Source organism: Triturus cristatus, chromosome 6, assembly GCF_964204655.1.
Source record: "Triturus cristatus chromosome 6, aTriCri1.1, whole genome shotgun sequence".
NCBI lineage: Eukaryota > Metazoa > Chordata > Amphibia > Caudata > Salamandridae > Triturus > Triturus cristatus.
In genome coordinates this window covers 1,004,120,762-1,004,136,105 of record NC_140589.1, presented here as the reverse complement: position 1 = coordinate 1,004,136,105, position 15,344 = coordinate 1,004,120,762, and the positions used below count along the sequence as shown (strand labels likewise).

Below are 15,344 nucleotides of genomic sequence, written 5' to 3'. Positions count from 1 at the left end.
TTCTGCCAAGTGAGCCCGGAGTCACAGTCACAAACATCCTCTTCTTCCTGAATTTTTTTTTTTTTTTTTTTTTTTTAAAAACCTTTATTTGTGCATAGTAAAAGAACAAATACGGGCCTACAACCATCAGGCCGGCCACAATACGGTTGAGCACAGAGACAAACAGTACATCCCCTGTGCATCAATGGTCAAGATTAGCGACGATTCAGGATTCATACACTGGAGGGATCCTTGACACCAGGGGAAGGAGAAGTGCAGGTTAATTTTAAGGTTTTCAAAATAAGTTTATCGAGAAAAAAGTCAGTAAAGGATAGAAACAAGGAGATTCGAGTCCGCAAGATGGCTTCATACACTGGAGAGCAGCAGCATCATTAAAACAGCCATAGAAAATCACATACAGTAAGGCGATGCAGTTAGATAACAGGATCATCACATTAGTAAATACGCACCCCCCTAAAAGCCGCCCCCACTCAATCCACCCCACACCCGGACCCCGAATCGAAACAAGTATAGCGCAGAGACATGAAAGAAAGAGGCCCATAGAACTAAAAAGAAACAGTAAATTACCCCCCCACCCTACACCAATGCGGAGGCTACGGCCTGCCCCCCCCCCAGCATAGTGCCTGTCGCCCAATGAACCCGAAATATAGACGAGAGAGAAAGTAGGAATAGAGTAAAGAAACTAAGAGAAAAAAGAAGGAAGAATGCGGGGAGGAGCCCACGTAACCTCGGAGCGCCCGACACCACCGGCCAACCCAGCCTCCACACACTGAAACCCCACTACACCCAAAGGCGGTCGTGTGAAGATAGCATGTAACAACAAGGAAATGAAGGGAGACAGATCGCGACGAGTGCGCACAACATATGCAAACAATTCCAGTCCCAGTCCAGCCCGTCCGTGAAACCATAATGATATAAAGTAATCTAGCCCTGGCCCGATCGCGGGCTTACGATTAGACCCGCCCCCTCGTGAAGGCCCCGCATCCCGAACAGACAAAGACAATATGGCCGCGTGGAAGAAGATGGAGAAGTAGAGTCACAAAATGGCCGCCGATCATCTATTGTGGTCCCCTTGCACACCATATAGAATCCAGACCTGGCTTGTAAAGTACATGAGTTCCACATAAAAGGAGCCGTAGGCCACCGTGAACGGTTCCTCGAGGACGTCAGGTGTAGCTCAGCTGGAAACTCCTGCGGGCACGGTGAGGCAGGCAACAACAAAGCAGGCAGCAATGACCGGGGAAACAAAGTATCCGCCATTGAGCAGGAGAGCGATTGATCCTGGGTGCCGGGAAAGCCAAATGCAGACACCAGTGTAGCACCGTTATACCCAGTCGTTGCTCCCCCGCAGGAGGACCAAAGCACTGGCAGACTCACGTCTTGTTGATCACAAACGGGGCGCTCACGACCCGCAGCAGACAGTATAGAGTCGAACCGCTCACTCAGCGTTTGCAAGCCGACACACAATTGCAGACGAAAGTCCCGCAGGGCAGCCAGAACGGAGCCGTATGTCAGCGGAAGCTGCGCCCCCATAGCGGCAGCAATCCGGGACGGCACTGGGGAGCTGGAGTCTGGTAGAGGGAGGGCGAAGCGGGCAGCGGGCGAGACCGAAGCATCACCCCCCAGCAGCGAGCAGGCAATCAGCGCCATGTTTTACCGCTGAACGGTACCGTGGTCAGGGGGGGGGGTCGTGACAAGGAGGCAAGTCCCAACAGGTCTGCGCCGCAACAGGTGAAAGCCAACAGTCGCTTCCCCTCCCTCGGGCTCTCGTTGCAGCCGACTAGGCCATAGAAGAAGGGGGTCTGCAGCCTTCCACAGTGTGGTCCACAGAGCGGGGTAGGAGACCCGCCACGCCGGGGCTTACCCTCTAGCTCCAGCCCGTCAGGTGCAGGGTGCAGGAGGTGTCCGGGCGTCTCTCCCCCGGCTCTTCTGGCGACAGACCGTGGCGTGAGGCGGGATCGGGACCGCGGGGCTCAGATTTGTACCAGCGGGTCCGGTGACTGCGACGCTTCCAGGGGGCCGGCCGAGGCCACAGTAGAGCAGGGGTCCCGTGCGGAGAACAAAGGCACCAAGAACTCCGGCGTCCGGGCGGGCTAAGACTCCGGGAAAGCGGCGGCGCGGTCAGCGCGTCGTCACACACGTTGCACCTCGAAAATCGGCAAGGATAGGAATCAGGATGATAGTCTGAGGCCAAGAGCCGACGGAGCCGGGCGCTCAAGCGTCTGCTCCGGTCGCCATCTTGGCTCCTCCCCCCTTCCTGAATTAAAGTGAGATTATGCTGCATACTTGTTCATATTTTAAGTAGTTCGTACAGACACACATTTTAAAAACAATAAAGTTTCTAATTCCCACCTTCTCTGAACAATTAGCTTGCTGCCCCATCCACCTCCTCCCATTCCTCTGTTGTCTGAATCCATGGACTATCCTCCTCCCTCCTGCCATGCATGGTCTGATGTGCTGCCACTGCCCTCCATTTAGCATGATGTACCAGTCCACTCCTCCTGCCCTCCATTGCCCAATTCTATGACCCATCATTGACCTCCTGCTTAGCCACTGTGCTTAGCTTGCTGCCCCTATTCTCCTTCCCCCTGCTCTCTAATGTCTTTGTGCATGCCCCTGCTCCATCCTTTTTGCCCACCATGTTCCATGGACCTGCCACTCCTATCTACTCTGAGTGTTCTGTTGAGCTGCCACTCTCCTCCCACCTGCCTAGCATTGTCAGATGACTGTAACCTGTCCCTGCCACCTCCACCCTGCCTGTCCAAATGCCATGCCCCTATCCCCTTCCTCCTGCCATCCATAGTCCATTTTACTGCCACACCCTTCTGCCCTCCCTGGTCTGTTGTGCTGCAACTGCTCCTCCTGCCTGCCCCGCGCGGTCTGTTGTGAGGCCCCTTCCCCTGAACTCTCTTGCCTGTGCCCAGGTCCTGACCCTCCCTTCTATCCTCCATGGTCCTTTGTGCATGCCCCTGCACCCTCCTTCTTGCCCATCATAGCCATTGTGCTGCCACTAACCCTCCCACTTGCCATGCATGGTCTTCTGTGCTGCCATGGCCCCTCCCACCTTCCCTGTGTGGTCAGCAAGCTGCCCCTGACCCCCTCCCACCTTCCCTCCATGGTCTGTGTGTATGCCATCATAGTCTCACTTTTGCTCTCCATGGTGTGTCTTGTTTCTAGTGCCCATCCTGCCTGACCTCCATGGTCATCTTGCTGCTCCTGCCCTGCCCCCTTGCCCCCGGCCCTCTGTTTCCATGTGCAGACCCCTATTCCCTCCCTCCTGGCTTGTCTGTTCCATTGTAATGCCCCTGATCCGTCCCTCCTGCCCTTTATGGACTGTTATGCTGCAGCTTTCTCTCCTGTCTGTCCATTATGGTCAGCTAGCTACCATTGCCTCTTTCCCCTCTGTTCTCTGTTGTCCATGTGCATGGTACTGTCCCCTCCCTATTGCTTTCTATGGATTGTTGTGCTGCACTCCCGTCCCGCATGCCCTGAGTGGTGTATTGTGCTGCTGCAAACCCTGATGCCTGCCCTGTAGGGTCAGTTTGGTGCACCTCTCCATGTCCCTCCTGTCCTCTGTTATCCAAGTCCATGTCCCTACCCCAATTCCTCCTGCCTACCATAATCCAATGTACCATACCTGCGAACATTTTGAACTTGGTAAGAGGGAGATTTTGAAAAAAACTGGGTTATTGATTTTCCCTTTTGAGTTACATTGAAAAAGAGGAGATTGTAGACAGGAGACAGATCAAATAAAGCCCATTTGAGCTTAAAAACATTGGACGTTTCCTGGCTGAAACGGGTCTGTTGGCATGTATGGTTGTACTACCACTGCCTCTTGCTTCTGCCCACAATGGTCTATTATATTGCCACAGGCTCTCTTGCCAGTCCTGTATTGTTGGTTTGTTGCCCCTGCCCCCCTTTCCACTGCCCTCCATAGTCTGTTGTGCTGCCACTGTCCTTCCTGCCTGCCCAGTGTGGTCAAATTGTTGCCTCTGCACTCTCCTACCTGCCTTCAATTTTCAGAGTCCGTGCCCCTGGCCTCTGCCTCTCAACAGTATCCCAATGAACAACTAGATTGCTAACATTCTATATTTATTACAAAAGTGTGGAACGCCTGACGTCATCTTGATGTAATCAAAACTGTAATACCTAGAGCATTTCCTTTAGAAATTACATATATGAGAGGGTCTTATTTGCATCAAAACTATGGTTAGTGCTCTAAAAAACTATAACGAGGACATATTTTCTGAGTTTTCAAATAGCGACAAAGAACTTTTAAATTATTTGTAATCTTTATGTTTTTTTTATCCAGTTGACCACTTGATTAAATGTTGCACTTAGGGGAGAGGATGTGGTGTTACTTCCAGAGCTGCAGACTTTGCAACTGGGGAACCAGGTTGGAGTTTCTGCTTCAGCTCAACATTCTGTGATTGTGGTCAAATCACTTAATCTCCCCATGTCTACAACCAAAATGAATTTGATCTTGTGTGATGTAACCAATGCTCATTTAAAGCACTCCAATACCTGACAACTCTGCACTATATAAAACTGCAAATACACAAAAAATAAGTGTTTTGCACACTTCTGTCATTGGGCTACATGTGGGCTACATCTGGGTGATAGTTGTGCTGCATTTGGGCTCTTTTGTCTCTGGTGGCCATCTTGGGAGATTTATTTGTTATTAAGTTTCCTAATTTCCTCATTTACTGCAGTCTCCTCAGAAGGAAATGCTGTTAGTTTTTTATTTTGATTCCATCAAGAAGGTATTCAGATATGTCACACATTTGCCAGAAATTCTGAATGTTAGCACTCTAGTTGCTCATTAGATCACTGTAGTAAAGCTACTGCTCACCACAGAAGTTTGCTGCTGGTATTAAAAGTGCATGTTTCAGTCTGCATATTAGAATTTTTTTATGAAATAGAAGAGGATTTGAGAAGTCAAAATGTGCCCTAATTTTTCTTTCTGCAGCACTTATCATACTTTCTATGGCAAAATGAACCCCCTCATATTGTTCCTTTTTAAATTAAATGTTTTAAGAGTTACCACTTTATTCCAATCAAGATGGCTTCAGGTGTGCAATACGTTTGTCATAAGTAGGACTGTTAGCGCTCTAGTTGTTCTTTAGAATACTCTGGGAAGCTGCAGTAGAACACAAAGGAATCAACTGACAGTCTCTGCCCTTGTTGGATGTACATGTTTTACTGAGAACTTCAAACTTCATTCTCACATGACTGAGAAAGATAATGTGAATTTACAGAAAATATGCTCTCAGTTTAGCTTATAGATCACCTTCCAAACCTCTGTGGGAAAAGCATGAGAAAATAGTTTTCTCTCAAACATGATTCATGATATCACAGCAGAAGGCTTTTTCACATGGTAAAATCACCTTAGAACACACCACAATTCCTAAAATGAGTATGGTACCATCAACAAATGATTTATAATGTAACTAAAGTCTTAAAACCTTCTATTAACTGCAATGCTTTTTAATGAGGTGCTATCATGTATAGTGGTCCCAAGATGGCTGCCAACACTTCTTGGATGAAGTACTGACAGCCAATCAGATCTCACGATGAGATGTGTGGTTAGGCTCCGCCCAGATATATCTATCTTTTTAACTCTAATTTTCTCAGGAACTACTGAACGGATTTACACCATTTAAGCAAAAGGCACGAGTCTGAACTGAGGACTACCTCTTTGCCAAATTTGGTGTAATTCCGTTCAGCAGTTCGGGCTGTAGCTGCGTCAACAGGTCCTATGGGAAAATGCATGGGGAAAATGCGTTTTGGGACCCCCCTTTTTTCTCGGCCCCCGCTTGACGAATCACCGTGAAATTTTCAGGATAGGAGCGGACCGGAGCTGGCCAAAAGTTTGGAAAATTTCGAGAAGATTCGTCAATCGGCGTCAACGTTATTCTTAATAGAATGTTGCGGATTTCCTATGGAAAATAGGTCCTAACAATAACTACCTACTGGCAACTGCCAGTAGGTAATATATGCCACTATGTCCTGTGGTGGTGGGACCGCTGCACCCGTGATGCGGCAGTCAGATGACCAGTAAGTGGTCCCGACAAGCCACCATGAGTTTGGCAGTCCGATGGATCACCAAACTCGTAATTAGCCCCTTAGTGTTTGCTCTAGCTTGCCGGGAGCTTTAGAATTGCTGCAGCCATGCGAGAGCAAACACAGGTTTCCCTTCCTCAGCAGTGCAGGCAGGGAAACCACTATGTCCTGGGGGTGGGCACCCCAGGACATAGCAGGAACTGGCCCTGGGAGATGGGGTCCCCAAAAGCATAAATGGCTCCAGGAGGGGGGCCCGCTCCCTCTTTAAAGCACTGCCAGGCATCAGGGTTGGAGCCCCCAGGACCGAAAATGGCAAGGGGAAGGGGTCTGCATGGTCCCCTCCCCATTACTACTATGTTATTGGGCCCAGGGGATGGCATCCCCAGGGCCGAGGGGGGCTGTGTACCCCCTCTCCTCCGTAATATATAGCCGGGCTCTGGGGGATTGGGTTCCCGGGAACAAAATTGGCACTTGGTGGGAGACAGCGTGCCACCCTCCCATTTTATCATAAAGGCTGCGCCCCAGGGATTGGGGTCTTCGGGCTGTAATTGGCATGGGAAAGGGGACCGTGTACCCCTCGCCCCCCTTGTGCCCCACCCAGGGGCACAAAAAAAACAAGCACAGAAGCCTGCGTTTGATTTTTCTTTCTTTCTTTTAGCGTGGATTTTCAGATCCTCTGCGAATTGACGGTAAAAGTTTAAAAATAAACCATTTTTAGGCCCTTGTTGGGGTTCCTGTGGATTCCCACCACCAGACCTTGAGGGTCAGGGTAATCCTACTCTACCCCTTGTCTCTTTTTTAATGTTCTTTCTTGAGTCTTGGTCCCAAGATGTCTGCGAAGCCTGCCTTTCTGAAGTGGTGGCAGCCAATCAGATCTCTTTTTGAGATTTGTCGGATTTGCGGACCCTCCGTATCCCTAGATATTTATAAGTCTCAAGATCTAGCTTTCTGCCAAATTTGGTGAAATTCCATTCAGTGGGTCGGACAGTAGTTGTATGTAGACTCCCTACGGGTAATTGCATGGGGTAAACACATTGTGGGACTCCCCTTTTTCTCGGTCCCCTCTTGACGAATCACCCAGAAACTTTCCAGACAGGAGCTTAAGTGATTGGGAGACTTCTTTGAAACTTTTGTAAAGATTTGTCAAATGGCGCTAAAGTATTTAGCAATACAGAAAATGCTTTGTCTATGGAAACTGGGTCCTAACTATAACTAACTACTTCTTACTGAAGAACAAGTTACTTACCTTCGGTAACGCTGAATCTGGTGGAAACAGTATCTGCCTGTGGATTCCTCACCTTGCGAATATCCCCTGAGCCAGCAACATTCGGAAACTTTTGTAGCTCTCCACGCCGGCGAGGACGACGTCACAAAGGCACGGCTCCGCTCGCGGCTCCGCTGACGTCACTGGATCCATAAGAGGACCTCGTTGGCGTGATGACATCAGTTCAGCCCTTTTTTCCGTGCCTTCGAGGCACACGGACAGACTGACAGCAATATATATACAGTATACACAGTACATAATACACAAAACAACACACACAGTGTGAAGATAATACAGGAAGGCAAAAGAAATAGCACTCTTCCTTTGACAGTAATAAATGAATTTTGAAACATCATCACTATTGTAGGTATACAAGGGTGGACAACGGGGAGGCATCCACAGACAGATACTGTATCCACCAGAAAAAGCGTTACCGAAGGTAAGTAACTTGTTCTTCTGATGGATACATCTGCCAGTGGATTCCTCACCTTGTGAAAAGATTCCCACAGCAGTCCCACTCCCGGAGGAGGGTGTCCACCCTTCTATACCAGAAAGTCCTGAAGGACGGAACGAGCAAAGTGTCCGTCCCTTCTCACCTCGGAGTCCAAGCAGTAATGATTTGTGAAAGTGTGGAGGGAGGCCCAAGTTGCCGCTCTACAAATGTCCTCCACAGGAACACCTCTAGATAAGGCAGATGTAGAAGACTTTGCCCTGGTAGAATGAGCCCTTATACCCTCTGGAGGTTCCTTACCGGCCAAAGAGTAACAAATCTTGATGCACAAGATAATCCATCTGGAAAGGGTGCGCTTGTGCACCGCTCTGCCTTTCCTGCAGCCAACAAAGCCCACGAAGAGCTGGTCGTCCACTCGAAAGTCCTTAGTCCTATCGAGGTAAAAGCTCACCGCCCTCTTAGGGTCTAAGTGGTGAAGCCGCTTCTCCTCCTTGGAAGGGTGAGGGGGAGGATAGACGGTAGGAAGGGTAATGGACTGTCCCAGATGGAAAGGAGTTACCACCTTTGGCAGAAAAGCAGCCCTGGTCCTGAGTACCATTCTTTCAGCATGAATGGTCAAGAACGGGGGTTTTGAACTCAGAGCTTGTAGCTCACTTACCCTCCTTGCCGAGGTAATGGCAATGAGAAAGACCGTTTTAAAAGACAACAGCCTTAAGAGACACTTGTGTAAGGGCTCGAAAGGAGAACCCATCAGGTAAGTTAAGACCAGATTTAAGTCCCATTGAGGCACAATAAAAGGAGTAGGCGGAAACTCATTGGTAAGGCCCTTAAGGAATCTGTGACTTAAACAAAGACGGCTGATCTGGCAAGCAAAGGAAAGCCGACAAAGCCAAAAAATATCCCTTTACAGTAGCTACAGCAAAACCTTCCTGAGCAAGAGAAAGAGCAAACTGAAGGATGTTGGATAAACGAGCCCTCAAAGGGTCAATAGACTTCTCGCCGCACCAAAGAACAAATTTAGACCACCTATAAGAATAGATAGATTTAGTGGAATGATGTCTGGCAGACAATATTACATCTAGCACATCAGGCGGGAGAGAAAAAGAATTCAGGTTGCCCCGTTCAATCTCCAGGCATGAAGGTGTAAGTTCTGAAGTGGGGGTGTAGAACCTGCCCATCCGACTGCGAGAGGAGGTCTGCCCTCAGAGGGAGACGGAGCGGAGGGCACGAGGAGAGGTGGAGAAGATCTGTATACCACACCCTTCTTGGCCGATCCGGGGCGATCAATATGACTTGGGCCCGGACTTGGCGAATCTTCCTCAGAACCAGAGGAATCAAGGGTATGGGAGGAAACCCGTAATGGAGATGTGAGTCCCATCTCAACTGAAACGTGTCGCCCAATGCTCCCTGCATCGGATACTGGAGACTGCAGAATGACAGGCAGTGAGCATACTCGTGAGTGGCAAACAGGCCCACCCGAGGGGTTTCCCACGTCCGGAAGACGTGACGAACCACCTCCGGATGGAGCCTCCACTCGTGGTCGGCAGAGAACTGCCGACTGAGACTGTCTGCACGCAGGTTCAGAACTCCGGCCAGATGATTTGCCATCAGACAAATCTGATGATCCCGAGCCCAGGACCAGAGACGCAGAGCCTCTCCGCAGAGACAATGTGAACCTACTCCTCCCTGCTTGTTGACATACCGCATCGCGGTAGTGTTGTCCATCAGGACTTGAACCGACTGACCGTGTAGGGAAGGGAGGAAGGCCTTGAGTGCCAAACGTATCGCCCGCAACTCTAAAAGGTTTATGTGAAGCAACCTTTCCTCTGGAGACCAAAGACCCTTGATCTCCAGATCCCCCAGATGCGCACCCCACCCTAAAGTGGATGCATCCGTTATCACTGTGGCCACCGATGGAGGTAGATGGAAAGGCTTTCCTTGGGACAGATTGCCCTCCACGCTCCACCAAGACAGATCCACTGCAGCTTCTCTGGAGATCCTCATAGAGCATTTTGAACTTCTCTTGCTTCAGAAAAAGGTTCAAGATCCTGAGGTCCAGAATTGGACGTAGCCTGCCATTCTTTTTCGGAATCAGGAAATACCGGGAGTAGCATCCCTGACCCCTCTCCTGCTCCGGAACCACCTCAATCACACCTTTTTTTTATAACGTAAAGACTTCCTCCTGCAGGAGAAGAAGGTTGTACTCTGGGTACTCTGGGCAAGTACCTTGACAAGGAGGGTAATTCGGAGGGAATTCCCGAAAGGGAAGGGCGCACCCATTTTCTACAAGATCTAGAACCCAGAGGTCTGAAGTGACCGATTCCCAATCTTGTAGAAAATGGGTAAGCCGGCCCCCCACAGGACCAACATTATCCAGAATGGTGGATCTAGGGCTGCTTTGCAGTGGTGGGAGGGATGGAGGAAGAGGAAGAGGAGGAGGAGAGCTGCAGACCTCGAGCACGACCTCTGATTCTGCCCCTGTAGCTCTTATACAGGGTGTTCTGTTGCTGTTGTTGCTGCTGGGGCTGCCTGTAGGTCCGAAAGGACGACCTTCCAAAGCCTCTGTATCTCCTAAAAGAACCCCTAGGCTGTGTCTGCAGACCCAGAGATTTGGCCGTGGCTTTGCTTTCCTTAAATCTCTCTAATGCAGCATCTGCCTTTTTACCAAAAAGCCCAGAACCGTCAAAAGGCAGGTCCAGAAGCCTTGCCTGCACATCAGGGGAGATCTCAGATGATTTCAGCCACGCACTCCTCCTTGTGGCAGCCCATAATTCTGGCGACAGAGTCCGCAGTGTCCAGGTCACTCTGGATAACCTGACGAGCAGCCGACTCAGTGTCTGACAGCACCTCATTAAAGTTCTGCCTGTCCTCCTCTGATAACTTAGGGGCCAGTTGTTTAGCGGAATCCATGAGAGCATGGATATAACAGCCCAAGAGACAGGTGGCATTTGTCGACTTTAAGGCCATACTGGCCGAGGAGAAGACTTTCTTGTCTGATTGGGCAAGTTAGTAATCATCCCTGTCACTAGGGACCTGAGGAAAGGCACCTGAAGACCTCTTAGAGCAAGCAGCCTGAACCACCAGACTTTCCGGAGAAGGATGAGAAGTAAGAAAGTCTGGATCACTTGGAGCCGCCCTCTACCTTCTAGCCACAGTTTTAGAGACCGCAGGAGCTGAAAAGGGCTTTCGCCATACCTCCATGACTGGTTCAGTGATGGCCTCATTAAATGGTAGTAAGGGCTCTGTCACAGTGGAGGGAGAATGTAAAACCTCAGTGAGGATGTTAGGCTTGAATTCAGCAGTTGGCAGCTGTAAATCCAAAAGCTCTGCTGCTTTTCTCATGACTGTGTGGTAGGGAGCCAAATCTTTAGAGGGAGTATCGGCTGGAGGAGTAATCTCCCACTCTGGCGATAAATCCAGGCCACTAGCCTCCTTCAACTCTTCAAACAAGTCATCAGACTCCATGAGCTCACCCTCTTCCATCTCCTCAACCTGGTACCTTTGATCTTCCAGAACTCTTTGAGCTTCTCTCCTGGACCTAATCCTCAGGACCGCCGCCCGCGGCGCTGCAACCGACTCCGACGGCTCCGGAGCCGGCATCGAACACGGATCCGGAGGAGCAGCCGGGGTCAAACCAGGTCGAGCTGGAGTCAGTGAAGATGGAAGTGGCGTCGATGTCCTCGGCGCCAGAAAATGTCAAGATGGCGTCGCCGGGAAAAAAGGCATAAATGGAGCCTGAGCGTAAGCTTCAGGAACCCCCAAATTAAAAGCCATTGGACCCATGGTGCTCCAGAGGGGTACATCGCTCTAGGGAAGACTCTATACATCGCATTCAAATAATGCGATGGATCTTGTCCCGGGCCTGGAAAGGGGAGATATGGCTCAGACTGAGGCATAACCGGACTCGGTCCAATCGGCGCCGAAGGTGGAGCCAGTGGAGCCGAAGACTCATCAGGAGACAGAGCTTCTTCATACTGGAGCCGGAGAATGAGCCGGCGTCGGAGATGGAGCCGGAGCCGGAGAGTGCTCCGGTGAAGCCGCAGGCGAGGTCAGGCAAACAGGAGAAGCAGGAATTGAGACAGGAGAGGGAGACACAAAGTCCTTACGACGTTGAGTAGGCGAAGTCAATCTCGGAGCCGCTTCTTTATCTGAACAGTGTCGAGAACCATGCCTCATCTTCTTTTTATGCTTCTTGGACTTAGAAGCATGCCCCGACGTCGACTTTGACGCCGACCTCGACCATGACCTCGATCTGGATCGTCTTCGACCTCTCTTCTCTTTTTTCATCCTTGAAATAAGCAACTTGGCTTCTCTTTCTTTTAAGGGCTTACTACTCATCTTTCGACAGCAAGAGCATCCCTCGACATCGTGATCCGACGACAGGCACCAGACACAGTCCTCGTGCGGATACGTGATGGACATGTGCTTACCGCACTCCCTGCACGGCTTGAATCTGGACTTCTTTGTCGAAATCTTTAACAAGAAGCAAGAAGAAAGAGAAACACCAGCAGAAACACAAAGTAACTAGCCAAAGCTACGGAGAGGCCCAGAAAACCGTTAGCGTCAACGGCACGGAAAAAAGGGAACTGACTTCATCACGCCGACGAGGTCCTCTTATGGATCCAGTGATGTCAGCAAGGCCGCGAGCGGAGCCGTGCTTCTGTGGCGACGACCTCGTCGGCGTGGAGAGCTACAAAAGTTTCCGAATGTTGCTGGCGCAGGGGATATCCACAAGGTGAGGAATCCACTGGCAGATGTATCTATCAGAATACCTCTGTAACAGTTGCAGATTTCCAGGAGTAGCTCTGTAGTTCTTTATGACTCCCAATTTGCCAGAGCATTCTCACAAGTTTAAATGTAGCAAGTGCACATTTTTTTCCGAAAATACTTTGCAAAAGTAAATTTTACTTGAAAACATTTCCTTTTATTTCTAAATGAAGAAAACTATTTTCTATATCGAAAAGATTTCTTCCCAACACCCCAACAATTCTGGGAGATTTTCATCCTCTCCACCATCCAAAAGGAGTGTTTACTCATGGCCCATCAGAATGAGTAATTATCCGACACTACCAACATGATAACACGTCTATCTAGAGCGTTTCAGTACTCAAGTGATCAGAGTATTGGCCCTCACAAGCAAAGATCCCTACCTGCTCCTTTTGGTAGATTTGCTACAACAAAATATAGGACAGCATCCTGGAGTAAAATTACATTTCGGTGAATTCATTTGCAAGTGTAGATTCAGGTTTTTTTAATAAACAATGTGAGTTCACACTCATAAATGGAATTATTTACACTGCCAATTTCAGCTTAGGTCCATAAATACAGTTAGGAATTTGGCCCCAAGGCAGTCTTTAAGCAGTCATCTCTCACTTTCCACCCCAAAAAGAAGCAATCTAATCCAGCAGGTATAAACTGAAACAGTTCAAACACATCAAACACTTTTGTGATGATGACAACAAACCTGCTGCATGGAGGGGTATAGTAACTGCCAAGACTGAATAGCACAACTGCTTATATGTTGTACTCACGATTCTGGTTCTTCACAGTCTTCACATAATTCATTTTACAAGGCTTATTGACAACACAACACAAAAGGTTTGTGCTCAATAACCTATTTCATATTCCAATACAAAGCATGGCACCTTAAAGCCCAGAGTGTGGTCTTTAAAACATCCTTTAGCTATTAAAATGCCATTATACAGAACAGACCCACATGATCATAACCTCTAAGGCTTACTGATTTATGGAGAAAAGTGAGACTATCTTTCTAAATACAGTCATAAAATTGCTGAAAGAACCCAAATGCCTAGGGATACGAATGTTACATGTAAGCCTGCACGTGAACAGACAGCAGTCCCTTTTAAACCGATTCCCGCACAGCATGCCATTTTTAAGCATATAGTTGATTTTGAAGCATGCCTTGATGAAATTGTAATTGCTCAGTTCAATATCACATAGTTCATTTTGGACCATCCTACTATGAGAATTCAGAACCTATTGTTAAAATCACTGATACGGGGATTGGCCCAGCAGAGCAATTGCTGTCTCGCTTCTGTAATCACCTATCATCAGATCCAACATCTCCTTATCACTGTAGTGGGTTTTAGCAGGTTCAGTTTTACACAGCCTCACGGGCAAGGCAATTTTTTGCTACTCAGTGGTCGCTGTGCTAGGCAAAATATTGAGTCTCAAGGCACAGTGACAATCTTGGTATGCTGTTCCCTGCTGGACCCTACCCTTGGCTGGTTTGTTGACTGAAGCTGAGGGGGTGCAACACTGACCCGACTGTGAGGGGATAGTACTGACAGTAGCCCACTGACGAGAATCACTGGTTCGCTCATTTTCTTAACAACAATTGTATATTTGTATGCACATACCGAGAGGTAAATATTCATGTTTTGCACTAGGCTATATTCCAAACATTTGGATATATTTATATATATGCAGACCTGTTGTTTACTTTCTCCGGCAGACTCCTCCATCGTAGTTCCAGTTTATCAAGGCAAGTTTTAATTTCTGTCAAATTTTCTTTGGAAGCAGTTTCAGACAAGGTTTCATATAATTGCACAATCCTTAAATAAACTGGGGCATACACTGAAATGTCAGCCTGCAAATCCTGCAAGACAAACACGACAAAAGTTAATCAGTTATTTGAATGCGTATTTTGTTTATTTATCTGGTTTTGTATAGTGCAAACTTGACCCAAAGGCATAAGAGCGCTTTACAGAGTAAGCACAGCAGCAATAACACAAGTTACATATGGAGTAAATACAAATACATAGTAACAGAATATAAAAGAAGTGTGCTAGTAAATGGAGTAAATACAGTACATTGTGACAGACTATAAAAGAAGTCTACAATAGACAGTAGTATATGAGGACAGTATGGTACTGAGGTAGTTATAGTAGGGTGTTGTGATGGTGAAGAGAGTAGAGGCAGTTTTTCCCCAACGTAGTGATACTCAGATTTATTTGGAGAGTGTGGGGTAGGAGTATCAGGTCAACCAGATGATTTAAGAGGTAAAGTTTGGATATTTATTGAGAAGATGTTTTCGTTTTTTCCTGAAGAGGGGGCATGATTAATTGTCATGTAAATCCTGAGGCAGCAAGTTCTTGATTCTAAGAGGATTCCCGGAAAAGGAGCGGGTGCGAGATTTTTCTTTCTTAAATTTGGGCAGAATCATGAGTAGACTGATAGAACTTTTAAGAGGTCTCTTTTGGCCAGCTTTTGACAGTTTGGTTGCGAGGTAGACTGATTTTCCGTGTAGAGAACTTTGTTAGTTATGCAAGCAGATTTGAGTATACATCTTGCCTCAATTGGTAGGCAGCTGAGTTTCTTCAGAGTAGAAGTGATGTGGTCAAAGTGACTCCCCCGACAGTAGTTTGGCCGCTGCATAGAGTGTAGCTTTCAGAGGTGCTAAATGTGTTTTGGGGGCAAACGTGATCGGTGCGTTAATGTAGTCCAACTTGGAGAGAACTAAGAATTATACCACAGTCTTTAGGTCTTCGATGGGGATGAAGGGTTTGATTTTTTAAGGTGTTTCAACGTGTAGAAGGCACTTGT

At 48.1% G+C, this 15,344-nt stretch overlaps 1 protein-coding gene across 1 annotated transcript in view; it reads right to left on the bottom strand.

Moving 5' to 3' along the window:
* Positions 1-15,344, bottom strand: part of SYNE1 (spectrin repeat containing nuclear envelope protein 1) — a 1,959,630-nt gene that overhangs the window by 1,214,342 nt on the left and 729,944 nt on the right. The window contains exon 37 of the mRNA XM_085611789.1: positions 14,231-14,397. Coding sequence (XP_085467915.1) covers positions 14,231-14,397 — 167 coding nt within the window. The remainder of the gene's footprint in view (positions 1-14,230; positions 14,398-15,344) is intronic.